Raw genomic sequence first — 25770 nt, 5'->3', positions numbered from 1 at the left:
TTCCAATCAAGATGGTGGAGCTAGATTGCTTTATGACCGATATTGCTCAGCTTGGTATTCAACAAATCATTATCGGCGGGCTTATAAGGAGAGTTTTCATCCTCCCGATGATACTCGCTATTGGCCGGAATTATATATACCGTACTTATTACCACCTAAGCACAAAAGACAAGCTGGACGACCAAAATCCGTACGCATTAGATCTACCATGGATCAAGGTCGTGAAGGAGTAGCGTCACGAACCCGATGTGGACAATGTAATCAATTAGGACATAATAGGTCTCGTTGTCCATCAAGAGCAAGTAGATAGCAATTAATTTGTAAGTAAAATATTTTCTAATGATATGTCATCATTATATGTTATTGATTTAGCAAGTAGATACATTGTTCATATGTATTTGATTTGGCAGAAACTCATAAGTTACCGTTATATGTGCAGGTATATACACGATGCTTCCCGGACCGGATAATGATGAAGTCCTTTATGATCAGTCACGCCACCGTTCGGAGAGCATATCATTGACATCGGTAATGATAACATATTTACAGTCACATATTACTTATTCATTTTTATAATCTGGAAGGGGTGGATTTTTTATTTGTTAGTTTTTCCACTAAGATATATATTGTCGTATGGATTTATTGACCTTGGATTTGTTTATCTTAAACTACATATTATCGTATGGGTCGACTTGAGACATTTGGATTTGTTTAGCTTAGACTGATATATATTATCGTATGGATTTGTGATGTGTATTTTTGTCGGATTTTGGATGTGATGTGTATTCCGTTGGATTTGTGTTGTGATGTTGTTGATTACGTCAGATTTGTGTGGTGACGTACTCTATGATGAGATTTGTGTTGTGATATTGTAAATGATATCTTTTTGGCGAAAATTTTGCTTGTAATCGATAAATGAGGCCCGTGCATGTTTGGTGTATCCTGCCCAGCAAATCCACGGGACTAGTAGTCCCGTGGATTTGCTGGGCAGGGGCTTTAGCTGCTCTGCAAAATCCACGGGACTAGTAGTCCCGTGGATTTGCTGGGCAGTGGAATTGGCTACTGTCAAAACGTACGGGACTACTAGTCCCGTTCGTTTTGTTAACAACAAAATTAGTGAACTTTAAACATACGGGACTACTAGTCCCGTATGTTTTCTGATCCATTTTTCAAAATCGACCTCTTTTCCCAAAAAACGGTCTATTTTGCTAGTTTTTTCCAAAAACGGTCTATTTCGCTAATTTTTTTCCAAAAACGGTCTATTTTGCAAATTTGCCCATTTGTTATTTATTTTGCTAAATCAACCAACTTTCAACTATATCAACGACGTGCGCTAGAAGATGGCCGATTTATTTAACAGTTAAACCTATTGCAATCCGATAGATGGTTAAAAATAGAAAAAGCTAAGTTTGAACACCAATGAGAGTATTTTCTAGGTGAAAAGTTGCCTCTACAGCATTAGAGAACCCTGCCCTTTTTTCATGTTTCTTCTTTAGTTTGCTGAAATATTTTTCTACACCAATGTGTATATTAACTGCATGGGATAGGAAATCTGAGTAAGCATCACAGTCAAATTCAACTGTGTACCTGTGAGTAGTCAATTTTGTTTCTCTGTTGTGTACGTGTGGGCACAAAATTTTTCTTACAGTCATTACAAAAGGAAACAGGATGAAAAATACTACAAATTTGCAAAAGTGTCGTGGCAATAAGAAAAGAAAAACGAATAAAGATTATGTAGAAAATCGCGAAGGATTTGAGAAAATCGTGCAAAAACACGAGTACAGGAAATCCCTCGGGTCGGTCGACCGACGGCATAGGCCCGGTCGATCGACAGATTGTTGAATTACAGTCTCTGGTCGGTCGACAGAACGTGTATGGCCAGTCGACTAAAAACGTGCATATTACAGGGTGAGAAATTGAGCTTCTGTCGGATTGACCGGTGGCACATGTGCGGTCGACATCCTAGGCTTTTTCCTATCAAAGTAATTAAATTGTCTTTGATGACCAAGCAGGGGCGAATTAATAGTTTAGGGGGCAGGGTGGAACCGAAAATAGTTCAGAATAGTTCATGCAAGAACAATAGCGACGTATTAAAAATATGTAACAACACACAAAATTTCAAAATTTGTACTTAGTACTTGAGTTTTCCATTTTAGGATCTTCATCATTGTATACGTACTCCATAACATGTGAATCTAATAGCTAAAATTTTGCGCATTGTATCATTGTTAAAATGGTTTCTTCATTCATCATCTTCATAGTAATTATATTAATTTCTCATAAGTTGTACGCACTAAAATCCAAAATAACAAAATCTAAGTTAACATGAAGAAAATATATTCGTTACGCGCACTTCGTTATTGTCAGATTCTTTGTCAAAATCATTCTTGTCATCTTGGTCGCCATCCTCATCTTTATCCCTTGCCTTCGGCTCATTAACTATAATTGATTCAATTTTCTTTTTGCAGTGAGTATCCTATTGTTGGATTTTTTTGGTCAAAACCATTTTCTAAAAATGAGTTTTCAAACTATGTATTTATTAACTACTTGTATTTTTTAGAAATTCTTAGTAACGTAGTGGAAAGTTAAAGTTTTGGTGTTTCAAAAGGTCATGTGTTCGAGGCTTGCCAACGGTAAGCCAAGAATTGTTTTTATTCAATTAATCCCTCATAAGTTCTAGTGGGCCGTAGGCCAATGGGTCAGGGATCGGGGCTAATCGGACTAGATGGTGCCTTTTAGCACTCACGCGAGGCTGGTAGCGACCCTCGCGTTGCATTTAAGTCATTTGTTGTTACAATCATAATTGTCATTATGATTTGTAACAGTCAAATAACCATTAAGATGACCTTAGAGGCCTATAAATAAAGCCCCTTGGGGCAGCTCTCAAAGATACGAAAGAACACATTGAAGTGTTTTAGTTGTTATGCTGCTGTAGCAGAGTTTGAAAGCGTACAAGCTTTAGTCTGTACCCGAAGAAACAGAACCCTGAACCGAAAGGTTATTACACATCGAAAGATTTTTGTCTTAACCGAAAGGTTTTTTGAACCGAAAGGTTTAACAAATCAAGGAGATCTTTTCATGAACCAAAAGGTTTTAACCGAAAGGTTTTGAACCGTAAAGTTTAACAGATCGATGATATCTTTGCCTTGACCGAAAGGTCTTATAGATCGAGTAGATCTTGACAATACTTGGTCGGTGCACACCAGTGTACTGTACTGCTGTTCCTGAAAGTAGTTTGGCCTTGGGATTCTTGCACAAGTGTAAGTCAAATTTTGCTTTAAGCACAGCATTTCATAAACGCACAGCAGCTAAACTTAAAAAAGTTTAAAAATATAGCACTTCAGCTATCTAACAGATTTATCTGTTTTATTCCAGATTTAGCAATAGACGTCAACAATCTTAAAGCAATATTTCTGATCTACATTGAATCATGCGAGGACACTTGGAGTGGACTTTCTTAAGTTAGAAAACTTTGACGGATCCAACTTTAACGCATGGCGTCAAAAAGTAATTTTCGGGATGCAACTCCTGAAAATCTACTATGTGGTATCTGAGGAGAAACCCGACTCTGAAGAAGATTCTGAGTCTGAAGCCTCTTGGGGTAGAGATGATCACTTCTTCATGAGTTATCTCCTTAACTGTCTGGTCAATCATTTAATAGATGTTTACACCAATAAGCCCTCTACAAAGGAAATCTGGAATGCTTTGGAGGACCAGTACAAGGATGAGGAGAAGCTGTCCAAGTCTCACCTCATTGACAAGATTCTGGACTTTAAAGTTAAAGATGACACTGAGGTTTCGTCTCAAGTCAAAGAGCTTGAAAAACTTGTTATGAAGTTAAAGGATAAAAAGATTAATTTTTGTATAACCTTCATTTTTAGTGCAATTATCAACAAGCTTCCTTCATCTTGAATGTCATTCTCCACTGATATTCGGAGAAGAAAAAGACAGGTGATTGTATCTGATTTGAAGAGGTTCATTCGCATCGAGGATGAGATTTGGACTAGCACGAAGAATGAGCTTATTGCTAAGCAAAAGGCGTCTGCTAACATGGTAGTTGTTAACTCTAAGAAGGGTACTAGTTCTTCTTCCAAGAAGAAGAAGAAGTCATTTAACAAAAAGAAGAATCAAAACCCGAAGAATCTAAATGTTCAGAAGAAAGAGTTCAAGAAGAGCGGCAAATGCTTCAACTATGGGAAGCAATGATATTTTGCTAAGGACTGCAAAGCACCAAAGAAGGGAACAACACACAATGTTAATTAAGTTGATAATTGTGTGGTTATGCTCTTTCAGGTGATAACTTCCAATAACATCTCTGGTTGGTGGTTAGACACAGGTGCTACCTGCCATGTCCACTCTAACAGAGATTTGTTCTCTTCTTATATTGTTGCAAAAGAGAACGTATCAATGGCTGATCATTTTGTAGTGCATGCTCTTGAAACTAGGACTGTGGTGCTGACTCTCTTCAGGGAAGACTCTCACATTGAATGATGTGAAACATATTCCCTCAATTGCCAAAAACTTAGTCTCTAGAAGCCTGCTATGTAACGTAGGTATGAGGCTGGATTTTCAAGGAGGAAATGTTGTGTTATCTTTTAAAAAAATATATTTTGGAAATGCATATCGTACTAATAGCATGTATAAAATCAGTATTATTGTATCTAACTCAATTATAAATGAAATGTCATCTTCTGCTTACTCCTCTGTGTTATGACATTATAGATTGGGACATGTAAATTATAGAAAACTATCTAGCATGGAGAAGTTAGGATTACTTCCAAAATATGAGGGTAACAAACCTGAGAAGTGTGAAGTCTGCGCGCAAGCAAAACTGACAAGGAAATCCTTTCCAAGTGTCACAAGGAGCACCAACCTATGGGATCTTATTCACTCAGATACTTATGACTTTAAGAGCTTCGTCACTCGAGACGGCATGAAATACTTCTGTAATAACTGTGAATTTTTGATACTAGTTAAAATAATTTTTTTGGTATTTTAAAATATTCAATTATCATTTTAAAAGAGTATTTATATTTTCTCGATTTTTTAGAATTTTCTATGATTTAAAAAACTAATTTTATATTTTTTAAATGATTTTGATATTTGTAAATTAACTTAGTACAGTAAAAACTTTTGAATTAATCTGTTGTATTATTATTACTATTACGTATTATTTTGTATAATCCGTTGTATTGTTATTACTATTACGTATTATTTTGTATAATCCATTGTGTTAATGTTACTAGTATGTATTATTTTGTAAATAAATTTTCCATAATTATTTAATTTACTACTTAATTAATTATTAATTATATTTAAAATTTTCGTTTATATCCTAACCCCCTATATATACATTTTTTTTTCTTTTTCCTTCTTGTTTTCACGTGAAACTGTTGCGCGCAGCGGAAATTTCGGCAGCACTTCGACAGCACAACAAGAGAGTCAGGTCGCAATAAGAATTCTTGTTTCTCAAAGGGAACAAGAATCTGAAGCCTAATATCCCATCAAAGTGGGATATTTGCTCTTCCTCTCGTCAGCTCTAGGACTGCGCGTCGAGGGACCCTAAAAGCTATTACAAATCACACAAAAGCAGTACAACCAATTTTTACGTGGTTCGGCAAATTGCCTACGTCCACGGGGCAAGGAGGGGGGAGATCTACTATTAGAGTCTCTCAAAGGGATGCACAAAACCCTAAAAGGGACTACACAAAATCTCCTTCGCACAAGAAAATACTCAGCCGCCAAAGATCCTTGCACGCGCTCTGTTCTTGCACCCCGCAGCCGCCAATTAAACAAAACTTCTTGCTCACCAATTGCGGCTACCTCCTGCTCCTGCACATCCGAAAAATACCCTAGCATGGGTATTTATACTACAGTTCATGGGCCGCATCCGACTCGTTCACGTGTTCACGCGGAAACAATTCGTTCGTGGCTAGGTGGACCCCCACAACGAAACCGCGTTCTCAACTCATGCGTTCACGTGGGTGCTTTTCTTGATCGTGGCCCACCACTTGCGTTCACAATTCTCCACCTCGGTGAAGTTTTCTCAAAACTGAGCTGACACCAAAGCAACCAAATGTCCCACTTGTTGTGTCCAGTACGAACTCAATCCACAACAAGTCGAGAACCCAAACCCAAACGAGAGTCCAAAACAATCTCACCCCCATCAACAAATTAACTAATCCAAACCGGCTGCATCTGAAAGACTGCCTACGTATCCTCTTGCCCAAGGAATCAAGCCTCTCCGTCTCTCTCTCTCTCTCTCTCCTCTACGTCTCTCTCTCTCTCTCTCTCTCTCTCTCTTCATTATTAATTATTAGTTGATAAGCTTAGGCATTTGTTGTTAAACATTTTCCTTAGTTGTTAAACTTAATATGTCGGTTGTTTAGTTTTTTCATCATTTGTTAAACTTATGCATTGGTTGGTAAGTTTTTCCGTTAGTTGTTAAGCTTATGCGTTGTTAAGCTTTTTTTCTTAGTTGTTAAGCTTATGCATTGGCTGTTAAGCTTTTTTGTCAGTTGTTAAGCTTATGCATTGGTTGTTAAGCTTATATATTTATTGTTAAGTTTTTTCGTCTAGTAATAGAAAGAGGAGAAATAGAGGAAATAGCTAAATAATATTCATCAAATGTTAATCATGAAAAAACTTAACAATAAATACATAAGCTAAACAACCAATGCATAAGCTTAACAACCGATGAAAAATCTTAATAACTAATGCATAAGCTTAACAACTGATGAAAAATCTTAACAACTAATGCATAAGCTTAACAATTGACGAAAAACCTTAACAATCAACGCATAACCTTAATAACCAATGAAAAAGTTAACCAACGCATAAGCTTAACAGCCAATGCATAATCTTAACAACTGATGAAAAATCTTAACAATAGATGCATAAGCTTAACAACTAATGCATAAGTTTAGTAACTAACAAAAATTAACAAATAACGCATAAGCTTAACAACTAACGAAAGAGCTTAACCAACGCATTAGCTTAACAGTCAATACATAAGCTTAACAACTGACAAAAAAAAGTTAACAACTAGCGCATAAGCTTAGCAACTAGCACATAAGCTTAACAACTAATATGTAAACTTAACAACTGATGAAAAAAACTTAACAACAAACGCATAAGCTTAACAATTAACGAAAAACTTAACAACAAATGCATAAGTTTAACAACCATGCCATATAATAATCTGGAGTAAGCTACAAAACATCATTCCCTTCTAGTATTGCTTTTATGAATAAATACGCGTAAATCCCGCAATTGTACCTACAAACAAAAATAAAATAAAACATGACAGATTTTTTTGTAAATATTTGTAGTATTATTTTACAAATTCTCCAATAGTTGAGGGTAGCTCTTCAAAATTCAACCAATTTGCAACTCGACAACAATCCTCTTATCTTCCTCTCTCTGTATATACCCTCCACCAACGCTCACAATGATCCTTACGTCCAGGTCCTAAACCTAACAATGATAGCTCTAACACCACAAACATGGAAGAGAATGACAACCGACCTCTTGATACGAAATTTTTGTTAGCCACCATAGAAAAAATTGAAAAACAAATATAGAGAATTTTTTCAAAAGGGAGAGAAAAATTAATGACGTTGGGTTTAATAGAAGTAGGGAAGGAGAGGGGAAAGAGAAGGGATGAGAGAGAGTGGGACACAAAAATTCCAAAAAAAAGGAGTGGTCACATGTATAGTCAAGGGTAATTTTGGGGTCTTTTTTTTTAGTGTGTATGGGCTGGCATTATACTTAGGAGCTTCTACAAACATAAAGGTTGATTTCGGGAGTAATGAGATTCTGGACAAGTCTTGGGAGGTAAGCCAATAAATTATTTAATTTTGGGGGTTAGAAGGAATTTTCGCTACAATCTACCTATCAGCTATATACAGCCACTTAACCCTTCGTATAAATATTTACATTCCTTTAATAGATTCTTACCTGACACTCATAACTAATTTTCTACCATAAATTTAGATGCTAACTTTACTTATTTCAACTAAACTCACAACAATAGACAATTTATCATCCCGAGACTACCACACAAAAATCTCAATCTAATGGAAAAAGAGCGTTCTACCGTCAACAAAAAAATTATGAAAACACAAGTGATCACATCCTCATATTATAGTGTAGCTACAGCTAGCCTTTCTAAAAACTCTACACAGCAATTAAACATGATAAACCAAGGACGATTACATACAAACTCTCATCCACTTTATGGCTGTCATCTAATTCTTTAGAACTTAATCTTCATATGTAATTGCAAACACAAGCAATACGCCCTTGAGCAATTTATGTACCACGACGCCAGAAAATTTTTATACCTCACAAGCAACAAATTATCTATGTAGATATAAACAAGTTAATACATGATTACGTTAGGAAGCTACCATCTGACAATACAAAACTCATAGTTACCAAAACTTTTATCATTGTAAATCGATTACTAGACGAAAAAACTTAACAACAAATATAATTAGGCACCGAAATATTAACACCACTACAACAAGAGAAGGAAAACACCTTTGCTAAATGTCATTAACAAACAGGAAAAGTAACATAATTATGTCCTAATACATCTAATAAAAGTTGCAGTCTTATAATATCAAAATAAAAGACACTACAAGCCTCTCCAGAAAAAGTTTGAAGGTTCCACTTTTCGAAACTCTGCTAGGTTGTCTCTGCTCTGAGGAATACTCCTCTATGCTAAAAGATTAATTTCTTCAACAGCATCACAGGTTCTTTGGGAGCGATTACAGCAAGTTGCTGCAAATTTAATTAAGGAATTAACCTCTAAAATAAGACAACAAAACCATCCAAATCATAAGCATATTAGGCCAAGCAATTGGGAAGAAGAAAAGCTCATACAAGGATAGTACATATGCATTAAGAAATTCCCCGTTTTGTATTAAACTAGCATTTCCTCAAATGGAAATAATAGAGTAACCTAGCTGGCAAGTTGGCCCTATCTTTCGTAAACATATAGATACATCAAGAGATATATTTCACATCATATTTCTTCCAAATAACGTAATGCCCAAAACAAATTATATACAACTTCTAAGTATATAATTGAATGAAATTAAGGAAATTCTTTTAAAATAATGCCCCCAACAGAAAAGTATATAATGTCACCTAAAAACTATAATTCATACACACAAGAGTTAATAAATGCTATTTAAAACTGACTAAATCTAATCTTCACATTTACAAGATTTTATTTTCATAGAATGAACTTCAGTACATTATGTGTTTGAATCATGTTACCTTAGTCACAATCAAAACAGTCCTGTGGGGAAGTTATGCATCAGAACTACCCTAGTGGTCATCCTAATGTACACAGCAGTGTGGACCCATTTATTCCTGAAACTATGTCGGTATCAAACACCAATATTTTTTAGAAACACCTTGAAGTTCTCAGACATCCACAACTTTATGGCATTTTTTAAATTCGAGTAGTTTCAACACTTCATGGAAACAAATTTGATGCTTCTTCATAAATATTCCACAAGCATTGCATGCTGAGATTTTGTAGTTACTTTCATTTACTTGGAAGAAATTAGTAAGAAATGATCAAATACCTTTTAAAGTATTAGTGAACTCTCAAGTTTCCCCCTAAAGTATAAATTTACATATTCCCCCTTAAACTCTGTATGTGCTCAATGTGATGTTTTATGAACCTACAGGTTAATGACTTGATAGTTTTTTTTTCCTCGTATTTTCTGCAAGTTCAAAAATAATTTTTTAATTCCTAAAAAGGGTTAAAGGGTAAAATGTGTTCGGGAAAGCAGTTAATAGTTAATAATTTTTTGGCTTCGGAAAAAGAGGAGATAGACGAATAAAAACGCAGAAGAAATGCAAGAAACACTGTCATATCTTGACTGTGGGCTTACAAAATGACTACATTAAACTTATATAGTTGAAGGGGCAAATAGGTAAATTGATACTTTAAGAGGAACTTGAGAGTACACCAATACTTTAAGGATAAGTTAGTTATTTTATCCTAGAAAGTATAAGTTAGTTAATAGGAGTTGAAATTTAGCTGGAACATTATGCTATTCTCAAGAATGACGAAGAGCTATATAAGTTCTCACATGTTTCTCACATGTTCGGTGTCGGTTGTTTTTCCCCCCATTATTCATGGAAGCATGAATATTTTCTTGATTTTCTTGCATAATAAAAAGTAGCTTGTATTTTATGTATAAGGTCATTTAGAAGTTAGTTTAAAGAGTGGGAAGGAAAAGAAACGGCGAATAGCAGAGATGAAATTGGAACTTTTTGTTGATCACTCAAAATAAAAAAGGCCACACAATTAAGTTGATGTTTCAGACAAACTAAAAATTAGCTTGATGTTTCGAACAACAACTATATATGTGCTGCATATGTGCGCTCGTGTTTATGTATGAACTTATGAAGTGAATATATATAGGTTGCGTAATTTCTAATACCTATACAGAAGCATATTCCCATAGTAGGCACTTAAATATTTAAAGACCGGAGAGTAACCAATATATTTACACTTATATTGGTTCATCTTGTAGCTTCCTATAGTCAGAAAAAGAAACTTCTAGAAACTTTCTTTTTCCACTGTACTCTTTCTTGTAATGTGAGTATGTTTCTTTATGTGAGTGTACACTTCATAGGGGCATACTAATATCAGAAGTAAGTCCAATAAGAGATTCAGATGAGTTGAAATAAAAAAAGCAAAGCACAAAAGCATAAATGATACAATCAAGCCAGTGAGAATTCATACACACAGAAATATAAAACACACAAAATCAAAGATAATAGAATAAGTTCCCATATAACTAATGTGTAATATAAAGTATAAAGAACTCGAAGAAACATTCATAAAAAAACTCCTTTCAGTTATAAATGAGGTCAAACAAAAGAGAAAAGACTATATAAGTAATTAGAGATCATACTAAGGGCAATGAGGGCTACCAAGTACCAACTACTATAGGAAACATATCAAATCAAAAACGATATCATGCATGCTAAGATAATCATGGAAGTTTTCAAAAGCAAGACATCAAAAACAGACGAGGAGAATTCTCACCTAATTAAGGGCTTCATGTTCAGTATTTTCCAATTCATGAGCCCTGCCCTGTTTGTCCTCTCCTTCGGCTGCAGCTAGACTAGCTTCTTTATTTGCATGAAAGCAAGGTTGGTTTTTAGCTAAAAGAGCACCTCGAAAAGCTCCTCTTGCTCTTGCCATACCCTTTATAATCCTTATGTTACATCTTCCTCTAGGTTCAAATGACCCTATGACCCCAAAACTCAAGGGTGCATTATTCACATCCAGTTGCAGCGGAGGTTCCTGCTTCCCAGACTCCACTGATATTTTTCTCTTCTTCTTTTTTTCCAGCATTTCCAACAACAATCTCAAAACTTCCTAAAAGGTGAATTAAGAGAATTTATAAGACTTGTGAATGTAACCATAGACGTTATTGGTCCAATTCAAACAAGAGTATAAGTGAGAGTCGGAGTCCCTCCCTCCCTATCTCTCGAACCTTCTCATTAATTGAAAGTTAATGAATAGTCATTAGCTCCAAATTTCTATGCCTGAATTCACTGAATGCCAAACAACAGTTTAATTGAGAGTACCTCTCGAACCTTCGCATTAATTAAAAATTAATGAATAGTCACTGGCTCCAAAATTCAATGCAGACTAAGTCTGACTATAAAGTGGGATGCAGTTAAGGAACCCTTAACATAAGACTCTTAACCTAAAACCCTTACCTAAGTTAGGGAAGTGCATATGAAATCTGCTCTTTACTGGTTTTTGGTGGCTGGGTTCATTATATGTAGCTCTTCCCCCTTTAATACAAAAAAGAAGTCAGCTCCGTAGCATCCAATAGCTAAAAGATTTGGTATTAATTTGGGAGATATTAGTATGCTGGAGTGACGAAGCTAACACATTTGTTTTCCCTTTTGGAGAAGCTTCAGTTACTCTGGAAGATATGCTGGTGGTTGCTCACCAATAGGATTCTGTGCTAAATAAATAGGACTCAGTGACAAGCTTTAGAAGTTGAAGATACAACTCCTCACTCAACATCAAGGTCTAAATTCAAGGCAAAGAAGACACACCAAAGAAAGGAGAGGGTTATAGGGAAATAAACTCGCAAATAATAAAAGAGAGGGGGGGGGGGGGCTTACTGGTAGATTGTCTCATTAATCATGTCCATTGTCAGCAATAGGCCTAGGCCATTGATAGATACTAGTGAAGAACTTAATTAGTTGATGTGGAGATAACTATTATTATGGATGAAGAACAAAACTCATCTCGTCTATTGACGGTACAAACAACATATAATATCGCAAATATGTGGAACTTCCATGAGTGTTGTCATGAATAAACAAAATTTCTACAATAAGTTGCAAGAATTACGAATAAATTCACTTACATCGTACATTAAAAAGCATTTTACAAATTAAGCAACCTCATACTCTAATCTAAATATTCAGAAGCATTGCTTTATAATTATACTTGGGTACAGAAAATCTTAAAGTAACTAAATGGAAACGATAGGAAGAAGAAAAGCACAGATCATCATGATCTTCCTAAAATAGACACAATGCTTCAGACCCATTTTCTTTTTATTCTATTATCAGGCACCCAACTATGATTTATTCTCAGACATCAACAATTAATACAAAATACACTGAGCACTTCTATCGAGCTAAAGATCTATTATTATTTATCACCTCAATTTCAATCAGTTAATACTCATTGTAAATAAACAAAAATCCCAAAAAACAAAAACAAAAGCAAAAACAAAAAAAAAATTAAGAATTACAAGTAATTCCATCACATTGTAGATAATAAAAAAACCTTTCCCAAATTAGAAAACTACATATGCTTATCTTAATACCAGGTGCAAGAAGAAGAACAAAGACACGTCATAGTTTTTCTAAAATAGAAACAATGCTTCAAATCAAATTTCTCATAAGTCATCAAGCACCAAAAACTAGTACAAAATACATAGATTGAGCAAACAAACTAGAGATCTCTTATTTCATTATCTCCTCAATTTCACTCACAGTTCATATTCAGATTATGAAAGGAGAAGAGAACATAACTAGAATTCTTAAAAGTTAAATGTGCTATCAAGGATATCAGGTGGGAGTTTACCTTTAACTTTTTGTTGTCATATAAAGAAGCGGTATTTCGGCGATGGAGGCAGCTAGCATAGCTCACCGGAGCGGGCGTTTTCAGGGAAAGGGAACAAATTTATATGCTAAAATTTTAATTTCTTGAACAGCTTCAAACAAAGCCAGGTAGCATCAGCTATGCTAAAAGTATAATTTCTTGAACTGCACCACAGGTTCTCTGGGACCTAGAGCAGTTTGTACCTGCAATTCTGCATATTTAATCAGCATTAGCCTCTTAAAAAACAAAACAAAATCATTGGTACCAGAATTATAAGGGTAGCCCATAAGCACATTGGGGCAAGCAATTGCTAAGAAGAAAGCTCATATTTCACAATTTCACTAGTATGCATTAATAAATTCCCCCTTTTTATATTAAACTAGAATTTCCTCAGATGGGGAAAAAATATAGTACTAACTGGCAATTTGGCATTTATAAAACTTTTGCGTCATGCTCTAACTGAAAAGACTTTATACATGTCAACGGAAAATATAACCCATACAACACAAGGGTATACTACCTTCTCAAGTGATTCATAGTGCATAATGCTTTAAAACTGACCAAACACATATTTAAGACATTATCATCATCATCATAATCATCATCATCAATATTATTATTATTACTACTACTACCACCACCACCACCACTACTACTACATACATACAAGGTTTTAAATGTCGGGTTCATGTCAGACTGTCACGCCCTAGGCCCACGGGCCCGTTGACGCATGCAAGCCGTGGGTCCATAGAGAGCAACTCATGGATTGGCTAAATCCACCGCTAAAATACTAACACTAGTTGTTCTTGGGTCGAGAGATTTCCTCTATTTAAACCACTAACATTTTTTCACACTAGTCCATGTGGGACTAAAGTGAGGGTGTCACAATCACCCCACCTTACAAAGACGACGTCCTCGTAACCACAACATGACAATTGACACATCCCAGTGTCACTTGCCAGGCGATATGGATTCTAAAGGTGGTTCCTACGGGTTCTAGAGTTGACTCACACCGCATCACGTGGTATAGCACTTAGCCCCGTATAGCACTTAGCTCCATATTTTTGACTGACAACTGCTTTGATATCGTTTGTCACGCCTCAGACCCACGGGCCCGTTGGCGCGTGTAAACTGTGTGTCCACAGAGAACAACTCATGGGTTGGCTAAATCCACCGCTAAAATGCTAGCACTAGTTGTTCTTGGGCCTTGGACTTTTCTCTATTTAAATCACTAATATTTCTTCACACTAGTCTATGTTGGACTAAAGTGAGGGTGTCACACGAAAATTCATGTTGGATAGCGAAAATCGAGGATATGTCGGGAGACATGAAAAAAATATCGGATTGCCATATCGGATGATGTGCATATGTGTAATATAAATATCATAATAAAATCTAAATAGACTTAAAATTTTCTAGTGTCTAAACATATAAAAAAATAAATAACTTATGATATTTATGGTTGATGTTGAAGGAAAGATGTGAGAAAAGAGGACTCCGATATTAGCAGTAAAGAAAAGAGAAGATCACCTGATATTGATGTCAAAGGAATAGATCGGAGAAGAGACCGATGAGGTGTCGAATGAGAGAGAGAAGATGAGCGACGGATATTACTTCGGTCTTTTTTTCATTTCCCTTAACTTATCGGTTTTTGTCTTTGAAAGTAATATTAAGACATAATCAAGAATTTAAACTCAAACCTGATTAGATAAACATAATAAAAAAGATTAAAAAATCAGCCAATTTTTTAGACTGAAAAATCGGCCGACATAACCGACATATCACCCGACATGCCCCCCAATATATCCGACATGAACCCTGAAAATGCAATACGCATTGAAAAGCTCTATATCGTGTCGGTTGGCCCCTAAATTCGGCATGTCGGCCGACATGTTTGATATGTCAGCTGACATTTAAAACACTGCATACATACACTACATACATACGTACGTACGTACGTACGTACATACATATAGGCACACACATCTGTATGTATCTATACATACTTACATGTCCATGTGTGTCTGGGCATGCGCATGTGGGTGGAAGTGGGTGGGCAGGTGGGTGTGTACGGCGTGTCAGTTTGTTAAAACAAAATACAACACAATGCATGTTTGAACAATGTGAACTTAGACACGATTCAAGCAGTCCATTGAGGAAGTTATGCTTCAGAAGTATCCCAGCTGTCATACTCATATATACAGTAGTGGACACATTTATCCTAATTTCTCACATGCATCCACACCTTTATGATATATTTTAAATTTTGGCTAGTTTAGGACACTTCATGGAGCCAAATTTCAAACTTGTTTAATATTTTCTCGTAGCCACTACATGTTAGCTTTTGAAGTTACTTCCAGTTAGATAGTAGTAAAAAGGATTCAAAATTAAAGATATGTTCACTGTATGCATTAAGCTATTCTCAAGATGACCGCACTCCGCAAGCTAAAGCTAAGTTCCTACAAGAAGTCATAGACTAATAAAATATATGAGAAGTAATTCCAAGAAAATATAAAATCATGATTTATTCTATTATTATATACACGCATGCACATGCAAGCCTCTAGAGTTTACACAATTGACAACAGCTTTCATCATTTCAATACACAATTGACATGAACTACTGATTTGCTTTCCAAGTTTACATGGCAGGATAAGATGATTTCACTTAGTTTTATTGACTGAAAGTTATTGAAAAGAATAAACTTTAGAATGTTTAAAACACAATATTTACTCCTAAAAATTAGTGTTAGGGAGCATATATTAGGTTCAAGCACGTTATAATAACAAAGAGATGAAAACTCCAAGATGTTTGTAGAGCATAATGATATCTCACCTACTTAACTATAGCATGGAAGATGATATTTATAAATGAACTACATTAGAGGTTCTTAATTTGATTTTTGAGCAGATTTAAGAGTTGCCTTTATGATGATGCAAGGACTGCTGCCTTCTATTAGCACAAATACTAAAGAAATAAAGCAAGGGTTCATGTGCATTATGCATTTCCATTTATTGTATTGTCTGAATTAGTTGTGTTTTTCACAACTTTGAGAAGTCATCTTTTGTTCACTTACATAAATAAAGTGAATTTGAACTTTGTGGAAAGACTTTCCTATTGCAGTATAGTGTACAGGTTTCACTGTGCTTCATTTATGAGAAGTTCTGAAAGGAAACTTCCAACTTATCAGTTCTAGTAGTTGCATCCCAAAGTGGGTTACCTAGCAGAGTTTAGTATCGAGAAAAAAAAAATCTTTTTGCTGATAGACTCAAGTCTTTTTTTCTGTTTATGATCATTTAAGAACTTCAACATACTAATATGGGTTAAGATCCATTCAGACATTCTGATTTTGTATTTGATTTTTAACTTTTTCTTTTCTTTTCTATGTAATGTAAACATTCATGTGTACATCACGTTCAACGTTATGGGGATAAATGACTAGAGAATGCATACCATATTTAAAGCTATAAAAGTTACTGCAACATGTCTTTTTCGAAAAATTTAACTTTGCGGTTTCCCTATATACCTGTAAAAGTGGACCTATTTCCTACAAAACTACTAAGCCTATTAGACTGATTGTTCACTTATGTTCATTGAAACGAAGAAAAACACCCTAGGAAAAACATAAACAAGTGATAGCACGAGCTCACCCTGAGAGGGAAGTTGCATGAAGAAAACTGGTCGCATGAAACATCACAGAGTACATATGAAAGAATTTCCTTGTCCTCATTTCATGTCTGTAATGTTTCTTAAAAATGGTAATAAAATCTTAACTCCTTGGTAGAGTAAATAAGAAAATATCAAATGTACTAAATAACTAATGCATTTATATTGGCAAATAAATTTCTGACTGGCTATATTCTGACACCTTTATCTTTAAAACAAAGCAGTTATACAAGTAGTTTTGTAATCATGAAAATGAATCCTTGTCAATAAATTAGGGAAATAAGATCTGATATCCTACCAACTTAATCTTGTTATAGATATATACAAACATGTAAACATAAACAATTCTAATAAGTGTACGTTTTATATGTGTGCATTTACATGTAGACCTGTGGACGTATATGTGCATGGGAAAGAGGGAGGGAGGGAGGGAGGATTATATATTTCCTGGTCTTGGTGAAGTTGGAACCTTTTGTTCCTGCACAAAATAAAACAGATCGCATGGTTAAGTTGATGCTTCATACGAAATAACAGTTGAGTTGATGTTCCAAACACAAGTTGTGTGTGTGTGTGTGTGTAATTTAATGATCTTGTAAGATGAATATAATAAAGGTTTAGTCAAAAAAATAGCTTAATTTTCAACTTTAAATACATATACAGAAGTAGGCAGTCAAAATATCCAAAAATCGGATGAGAACAACCCAGGTAGCCCATACATAACTGGTAGTCTCTAGACTTTCCATAATTATAATGAGAATAATGGACGTCCAGGCAACACATCCTTGGAAGAAAGATTAAAAAAAATACACATACATATTATACGCACATTCTACATGCAGCTGCATGTTTATGCAGTACAAGAAGAATATTTTGTTGTGCTATGGTCATAAGGCTACTGGCTTTTGGTTATTAATGTAAATTTTCAGCCTAATGTTGCCTTGTAAGCAAGCTTATTGATAGCGGATAGCATCACGTAGCGGTGAGGCGAGTTGGGGCTATTGCGGCAAAATAGCGGTAAAAACACAAAGTCAAATAGCGGTCTAATTTAGATATGTATAAATATTCAAAAAAATAATAAAAAGTAAGGAAAAATCTAAAAAATCTAAAAAATGTATATTTGATGATTTAAAGAGATTATAAATATGAAATAGACATGTAACCGTTACATAATATACCAAAGACTACTAAAGGAGAAGTTAAAGAGTTGTTGTCTTTGCGAAGATGAGCTGAGCGGTGAGAGGACTGTGAGAAGAAGTGCTAAGGGAGATGCCGGAGGCTGTGGGAGATGGCGGAAATACGTCGGAAATCACGGGAGGCGGTGGATGTAGTGCTTGCAGATCGTGTTTAATTTTAAAAAAATAAGCCTCAACTCGCTTTTAAATAGCGGTCAAAAAGCGGATGTTGCCCGCAATTTACCCGATATTCACTGCTATGACGTTCTATTAGCGATTTGCAAGCGAAAAACGCATATTCTGCAATATGTCACCGCTATTGGGTGATAGCGTAGCAAGAAGAGACCGCTAACGCAATTAGCGCCGCTATTGTTGTGCTATTTACTGCTATTTATAACAGAGGTTGCAAGCTCAAGATTACTTTAAAACATCAATAAACAACCATGACATTTAATATGGCATTTACACTGGTTCATTTATAAGGTTCCTGTAGTTAGAAAAGAAACTTTAGGAAATTCTCAACATGCTCTCTTCTCATATGAGTGTGTTTCGGCATGTGAGGGGGAAATTCACTTGGTGTACTATATAAAAATACATTCAACAAAAGATCAATTGAGCTGAAATAAAAGGGCAAAGTGCAAAAGAATGAATGGTACAATCAAGTCAACAAGAGTTCCTACAAACTAGAAATAAAAACATGCACAATCAAAGACAATAGAAGAGGTCCGTTCCAATATAACTGACACATAACCAACAGAACACCTATAAGAAACTCCTATCAGTTATAATGAATTCAAATCCAATTCCAGCGGACCTGCCTCCCAGACTCTACTGACACTCTTCTCATCTGCTTTTTTTTTCCTGCATTCCAACATCAATCTTAAAAAAAATAAAAGACGAAATATTCTCTTTCAACCAATAATAGTATTGATAAGTGACATCAGATTGATATCCTCAAGGAGGGACATAGAGCATATAGTTGAACTCATAATTTGTGTAACAAACCCAAGCACTTGCCTAATCTGAAACCTTAGCACCAACCTGGGCACATCCGAATAGATCTTGATCATATCCACAATGTCTGGAAACTCTTTGGGGGTGATAGAGTGGAATGCTATCTGCCCCAATAACTTCACAAGATCTTAAACACTAGGCAAAATAAGTGATTCCTTCATTCACGTCGCCACAAATTCACTAACCATTCTCCCCGTAAAAAGATGGTTATATCCAGTTACCTAACTTTTTTGCATCGGGGCGCCAATGAAAATTGCAAGAGGATTGGCATATTAATCTTGAACGTAAAGTTCTATCAATGGCTACTTCAAACCACCGAGCTGCAAATGGTTTGTTGTGCTCGATGAATTTAAGAAAAACATCGCAGCTAAAATAAATAAAATGCTCTCATACCCACATTTGCATTATATACAAGGTTTTAAATATCGGATGTCGGGTTCATGTCGGATGGCTGAAATCCATATCGGATAGCGGAAATCGGGGATATATCGGGGGACATTGACTAAATATCGGATTGCCATATCGGGTAGTGCACATATGTATAATATCATGTCCTAAATGTAATCTAAGCATTCATAAATTCAATATAAGCATACTTTATAAATTCTATAGACTGAACATATAAAAAAGTAAATAATATATGGATTTGGGTTCATAAATTTTTTCTATCGGGTTCATAAGGAACCCTTAAACATGAGAACGAGTCAAACGGGTTTGGGTATTTATCACTAAACCCAAACCCGATAATAAAAAACAGATCTTAAAAAAAGTACCATATCGGTCGATTTTTCAAAGCTAAAAAATAGGCCGATATGCCCGATATGACCCTGATATTTTCAATTTTGCCCTAAAAACCGATATACGAGTTAAAAACGTCCATGTCGTGTCGGTCAAACCCTCAAACCGATATGTCGGCCGACATGTCGGACATGTCGGCCGATATTTAAAACCTTGACTATATAAAAGTGTGAAAAATTAGGTAAAATATCATCCTTGTCATTCCTAATCATGAGTTCCTTCAAAAAGTGCATGTCGTGGTAAAGACAAGAAAAACTGCTGGTCTTAGGGCAAAGCATACGCCTTAAGCCATCCCCTCCGTACTGTGTCACCAGCCTTAGGAAAGATGTTCTTTGATAACCATAAAGATAAAGTCACAAAAAAGCAATATGCTATAGTGAAACATCATCACAGTTCATAAAGTTTGTTATGCACAAAGAAAAATGCGCTTCTTAGCCATATTTTTGTTAAAAACTAGATGTTGAGTAAGGAGTCTAATCTTAAACTTGTGAAGCTCTTCATTGAGTCCTACTTATGTAATACAGAATCCTATTGGAGAGAGAGGTCTAAAAACCATCATATCTTCAAGCATAATTGAAGCTTCTCCAAAAGGAAAAACAAATGTGCTAGTTTCCTCATTTCAGTATGGTAGTAGCTCCCAAATGTATATCAAATCTTTTCTAAACTTACAGGTTGAAACCTAAATAGCATCAAAAATCTTGATTTGTTTCAATACATCCTTATAGAGTGGAATCAACTTTTCAACCCATAGTTTCCAATCTGATGTAGGATTTGACCTCCCTTTAAAACTGACCTTGGACTCAAGCTTCGAAACCCAATTAGAGCAAGGACTCTGCAACACAGGGAAGAAAGGAATTCCTAGATTCCTTTCTTCTATAATCTCATTGGACTTGAGAAACCAGCCTTTTCTCTGGATCGGTCGTGCCGATCCATCAAATTTGATTATTGCAGCCTCTTGTTTTGAACAAAATTCCAGCTTCACTCGGATCCATTTTCATGTTTACAAAGCAAGAAAGATGAGAACGAAAACAAGGAGAGAAGTCGTGGAAGAAGAGTAAAGGAAATTTTGAGAAGCTTGAAAGATGAGGACATGAACAAGAGGTAAGGAAAGATTGAAGTTTTGCTTCTGTTTCAGTATGGTATTTACCACCTGGATGCACTTGTCATTTTGTCAGTTAGTGGTGCTCCTCTAGTTTATACAGTAAGTTTTAATTCCTTTTTTTCACTTTCCTTATTTCATTATGGACTATTATTCAGTTATTCCCCTTTACATTATTACAAAGATAATAGTTCATTCAGTACATCCCATCTTATATTCACTTTAGGGAAACCATTTTCAGTACATTTTGTTGTTTCAGTTACTGCTACGGCGAAGGAACTTTTCTATTGTCGGAAGAACAACAATATATTTGGTGCATCCCCCCTCCCACCCCATTGCCCGGTAGATATATGAACTCACAATTAGAAATGAATCATAAAACAAGGATTAAGCAGTTAGAAAAGACGTCTGAGGACTGATTGTATATGACATGCTAACATGACAAATGTATAAGAATAATAATTGTCAGATGTCCCTTGCAAACATCAACTGATGGAGAAATCTAATTTGGATATTTATTGCTGTGGCACACGATGTAATTATCAGTAAGGATGAAAATTCTAAAATTTCATATCCAATAAAGTGGACACATTCAGGTGCCTATGGTGTTCATGTATTGCCAATTAAATTCCTTAACTGAAAGAAATGATGGAAATTCGATTCCGTCCCTTCAAGAATGGGTAATTGCTTATTAACAAAATGAACTTGAAAACTGAACCGCATCAACTTCGGGATTTTAAATTATATCTTTAAGATTCCATCCAGCTTTGGATATAAAATCAAGACTAACTTACATACAATATCGTCTATCCTTGAACCTCCATTGAAAAATAACCCATTCTTTTCAACAAAACTCAGATATGTCCCCCATCTCCTAGACCTCCACGCTGTGTATGTACGCGTATATATGATATTGCTTTTCTAATTTCCTTTTTTTCCTGAAGTTGGACAACGAAGGTTATGATTCAATCACCACAGAGTTGAACAAAAGGAAGAATTTTCGAAAGCATAGAGACGCAGGACAGGACGAGGGGAAACACTATTGTCAATGGAGTCAAACAATCACACAGATGATAACCTAGCAAACAATTGAGTGTATGGATTTAACCATGAATACAAAAGTCTAACAGTCAAGATCTTAAGAATGGATGCAATCCTAACACAATGCAATAATAAATCAAACAAGGTCCACAGGTATAGCAATAAGCAACTATAATAACCAGTTCACCACAATTCTCAAGAGATGCAAAAATTAACAGTAAGGTTCAAGACCCCAAGTTCAGAATTCACATGAGGGTGTGTTGAACTCACACCAAACAGTATCAGCAGGTTAGAATTGAAACTAAATTGAGAGGCTCAGTTGCAAACAAACGAAACTAAACCACTAAGTTGTGAAATCAACCAGACCCAACAATGCAATATTCCACCAAATCAAGCACCTGCAACAATCACAACAACAATTAATCAAAGAAGAACTCAAAAATAGTGATTTTGACTTCAAATAAATCTGATCAATCTAAAAACACAGGGATCGAATATCTGTTGCAAGTATTGGGAACCAGTTGGCTTCAAACAGAGCCTGCGATGGACTCAGGGAAATGTCTGAAGCAAAGAAGCTATTGTCGAGGAACTGTTGGGGCTGATGGATGACAAGATGATTTCAGAAAGCAAGCAACGGCCTGGTTAGGCTTCTGTGCTACATTGACGAGGGCTTGAAAACGGATTGAACATGATAGTAGGAGGCGATGGTGGTTGTTGGTGGCTTCGTGGTCGTAGACGTCTTTTTGGGGGGCGGTTGGGGTGGGGGTGTGGCGGGAGGGGGGGGTGTTTTCAAAGTAGTTGAAGGAGATGAAACATTAATAGAAACTACTGTTCGCGTGAACAGTGATTGATGAAGGCTGCTGAGAATTTTAAATTAGGAATGCTTAATTGATATGAGGGCTGAGATTTGATGGATTTTGAGATAGAGGGCTGAGATTAAATAATGGGTTTCACGGCCTAGACTTCACACCATGGGGTCAAATTTGTCTATCTTAACTAGTTGCGTATAAGCGCATCCAATTAAGGTAGATAACTTTTGTTTGCTTATTGTTCCCGTCAAATTCACCTTACAGGAGAGGGTTTTATTTTTATGTGGGTTCATGGCTTCCAATAGACTCAAGAATCTATTGTTAATTACTCTTTCTAAAGAAAGGAACCTTCGACTAATAGTCAATAAATGTCATCAAAATAAATGAAAACTCATAAATCAAGAAAGCATCATAATTTTATTAAAGATGTCATATACATGGCTTAACCAAGGGCATAACCCCAGTGTACAAATTTTAAATAAAATCTTAGACTAGAGATGTGGCGGTTGAACTAGGATTTGGGTTCGCCTTGGAGACGTGAAATGGAATTTGGATTTTGGGATTCCAGTTTAGCAACGTAGAGGTCAATTTTAGTTTTGATTCCAGTTTAGAGATGGGGAGGTCCATTTTAATTTGAGTTCCAGTTTAGCGATGTGGATGTCAAATTTGGTATTTTTCAATTTAGTGATGTGAAGGTCAATTTTAATTTGAGTTTCAGTTTAACGACGTGGAAGTCAAATTAGATTTGTCTTCCAGTTTAAGGACGTGGTGGTTAATTTTGGAATTTGTACTAGTTTTAATGACGTAGAAGGTCAAATTTGAGTTGGGTTTCAGTTTAGCAACACAGAGGTCAAGTTTGATTTGTTGTTCGAATTTTGTATTTTTAGGCAGTTGAATTCAAAAGTGATAAGCCTCAGATTTGAAATTATAAATGATGAGATACTAATTCCAATTTTTTTTAATCTCAAAATTCATGGATTTTTTATTTTATTTGGTTAAAAATTAGTTGTCAACACACACCTACTAAAAGCAATTCACATGCCGCAATTAAATCTCAAATTCTCATATCAAAATAGTCTGCCTTTCAAAGAGGTTTTACATCATTATTTATAACCACAAACAAAATCAAATAAAATCCCTAAATCAGGTCTCAAATCTTATCAGACATACAAACTAAATCCTATCAACTAAAATCTTTAAAATCATAGAGGATAAATCAGAATCAATCATATCCTCCAAATCCTATCATGTGCCTCTTTCTCCCAGAATATACTCTCTATGGATTCCCACCACATAGTATTCGTGAGCAGTCAAAGTTGAAGCATTTAAAAAGCCCCTGATTCCTTCTTCAGCACAATTTATTTCAGAAGTAAATGGTATTTGAATTCTCCAAATTCAAGGTTCTTGCGATGCTTGACACTTGAAGATATGAGGAGATCAACTTCATCACAACTAACCTGTAATTTAGCTTTTTTTTTCTAGAAGATGTATAGCATAGAGCCGTAGATTGTATTAAATATCAAAATTAATTTATTAAACTATATGGCCATTGCTATATTGATTACTAGTTAAGTTATGCATGCATGTCAACGAAAGCAGCAGAAGCTTACTCAGTTAACAGATGAAGCTAATAATATGTGAGCTTAAGATAACATATTAGTAGGTCTCATTAGGTAGCTTATGGTTAGCTTAAGCCTTGGATCTCTATAAAATAAAATGTTAAAAATACATTTCTGGGGTATCCTACCAACTGATGTGTGGTACCGATGTCATTGGTGCAATTTCAGTTGAGGAAGGATCATTTTCTTGCTGAACAAACATGAGCACATAAACTCTCAAGCAGAGAAATTAAAGACCGAATAAAATAGCTTCAGTGTGGGAGGGGAAAAAAAGTACACTTGACATTCTATTTTAGGGCAATGGAAGACAACTGCATATAGTAGAATGCACATGCACCGAAGCAGGTTCAAAATAAACCACAGAAATATCAGCAAAATGAAATTGAGACTCGAGTATGATATATAACAAGTATCACAGGAAACTTTACCATTTATAGGACAACCTTTAGATGAAAATGCGGGTACTTGTCCGAGAAGCGTCACCTGTAAAAATTGAGGCACAATTCTCTTTCAGCAATCATATAAAATGAGAAATGAAATTTCAGTTCATACAGAATTATTATGTCAAAATGCATATCAAACAAATTCTATAGGAACTGCCCAATTAGGCAGTGTGAGAGCTTTACCAATGTTACGTGGAATGACCAGATACAGAATACTAACTTTGATACTGTAACAATTTGTTCTCAAGCATTTCAAGTATGCATCAAGTGATGATCAGAACATATGGGATTGACTGAAAGATGAAGCCGTGGAGTCGATATGAAGTATATATGCATCATGTAACGGATCAGATGTGAAGATGGAACATTGAAAGTCAAGAACAAATATAAGAAATATAATCAACTTTCCATTTAAACAGATTTTATGAAAGTGACAAAACCTAAAGGATTCTAATATGATTACAGATCGACCCACCTTGCCAACTCTGACAACAAGCATCTAAACAAAGAAGTGCAAAGTAACTCAAGACAGTTTCCTAAAATGGGTTCACTTAGTTTGGACATTTCTAATCAATATAAAAATAAATAACATATTGAGATCACATTTACATAGCAGAATAAGACCTCTTGCGAGAAGTACTTTTATTTCTACTCTTCCTGCTTTAATAAATGGAAATAAAGAGAGTAACCTAGATGTGTGTAGCTGGAGTTTGCAGCGGGTTGGCTTACATTTTTTTCCTGAGGCTATAATGAGTGTTTTTTTTGGGCAAAACGAAAATACCACGTTGTTTCATATCCTGTTTGTTAGCTTTTGATCTTTCAACTCGTGAGGTTCTTCCATATGTTAAACCTATGTGTTCTTGCTATTATCACCCTTTTAGACTTGCTACAAAACGAGAAGAAGATATTACAAATAAAGGAGACAGGCAAAGCG

At 35.4% G+C, this 25770-nt stretch overlaps 1 protein-coding gene across 6 annotated transcripts in view; it reads right to left on the bottom strand.

Annotated features, from left to right (window-relative positions):
• Nucleotides 1–8478: 8478 nt before the first annotated feature.
• The window catches only part of LOC109827150 (pyrophosphate--fructose 6-phosphate 1-phosphotransferase subunit alpha 2-like), a 46255-nt gene continuing 28963 nt past the window's right edge, over nt 8479–25770 (bottom strand). For 5 of the 6 annotated variants that reach the window (XM_020394112.1, XM_020394113.1, XM_020394115.1 and 2 more), the window contains 4 exons: nt 24822–24876; nt 17223–17319; nt 13157–13385; nt 8479–8787 (listed from right to left, as the gene is read on the bottom strand). In XM_020394112.1, coding sequence (XP_020249701.1) covers nt 13313–13385; nt 17223–17319; nt 24822–24876 — 225 coding nt within the window. In that variant the 3' untranslated portion in view covers nt 8479–8787; nt 13157–13312. Of the gene's footprint in view, nt 8788–13156; nt 13386–17222; nt 17320–24821; nt 24877–25770 lie in introns of those variants that run through there. The other variant, XM_020394117.1, reaches the window with a different exon arrangement.

The sequence above is a fragment of the Asparagus officinalis genome, unplaced genomic scaffold, assembly GCF_001876935.1.
Source record: "Asparagus officinalis unplaced genomic scaffold, Aspof.V1 AsparagusV1_Un53, whole genome shotgun sequence".
NCBI lineage: Eukaryota > Viridiplantae > Streptophyta > Magnoliopsida > Asparagales > Asparagaceae > Asparagus > Asparagus officinalis.
The sequence above is the reverse complement of the archived record's forward strand: the minus strand, read 5'-3'. Positions and strand labels throughout refer to the sequence as shown.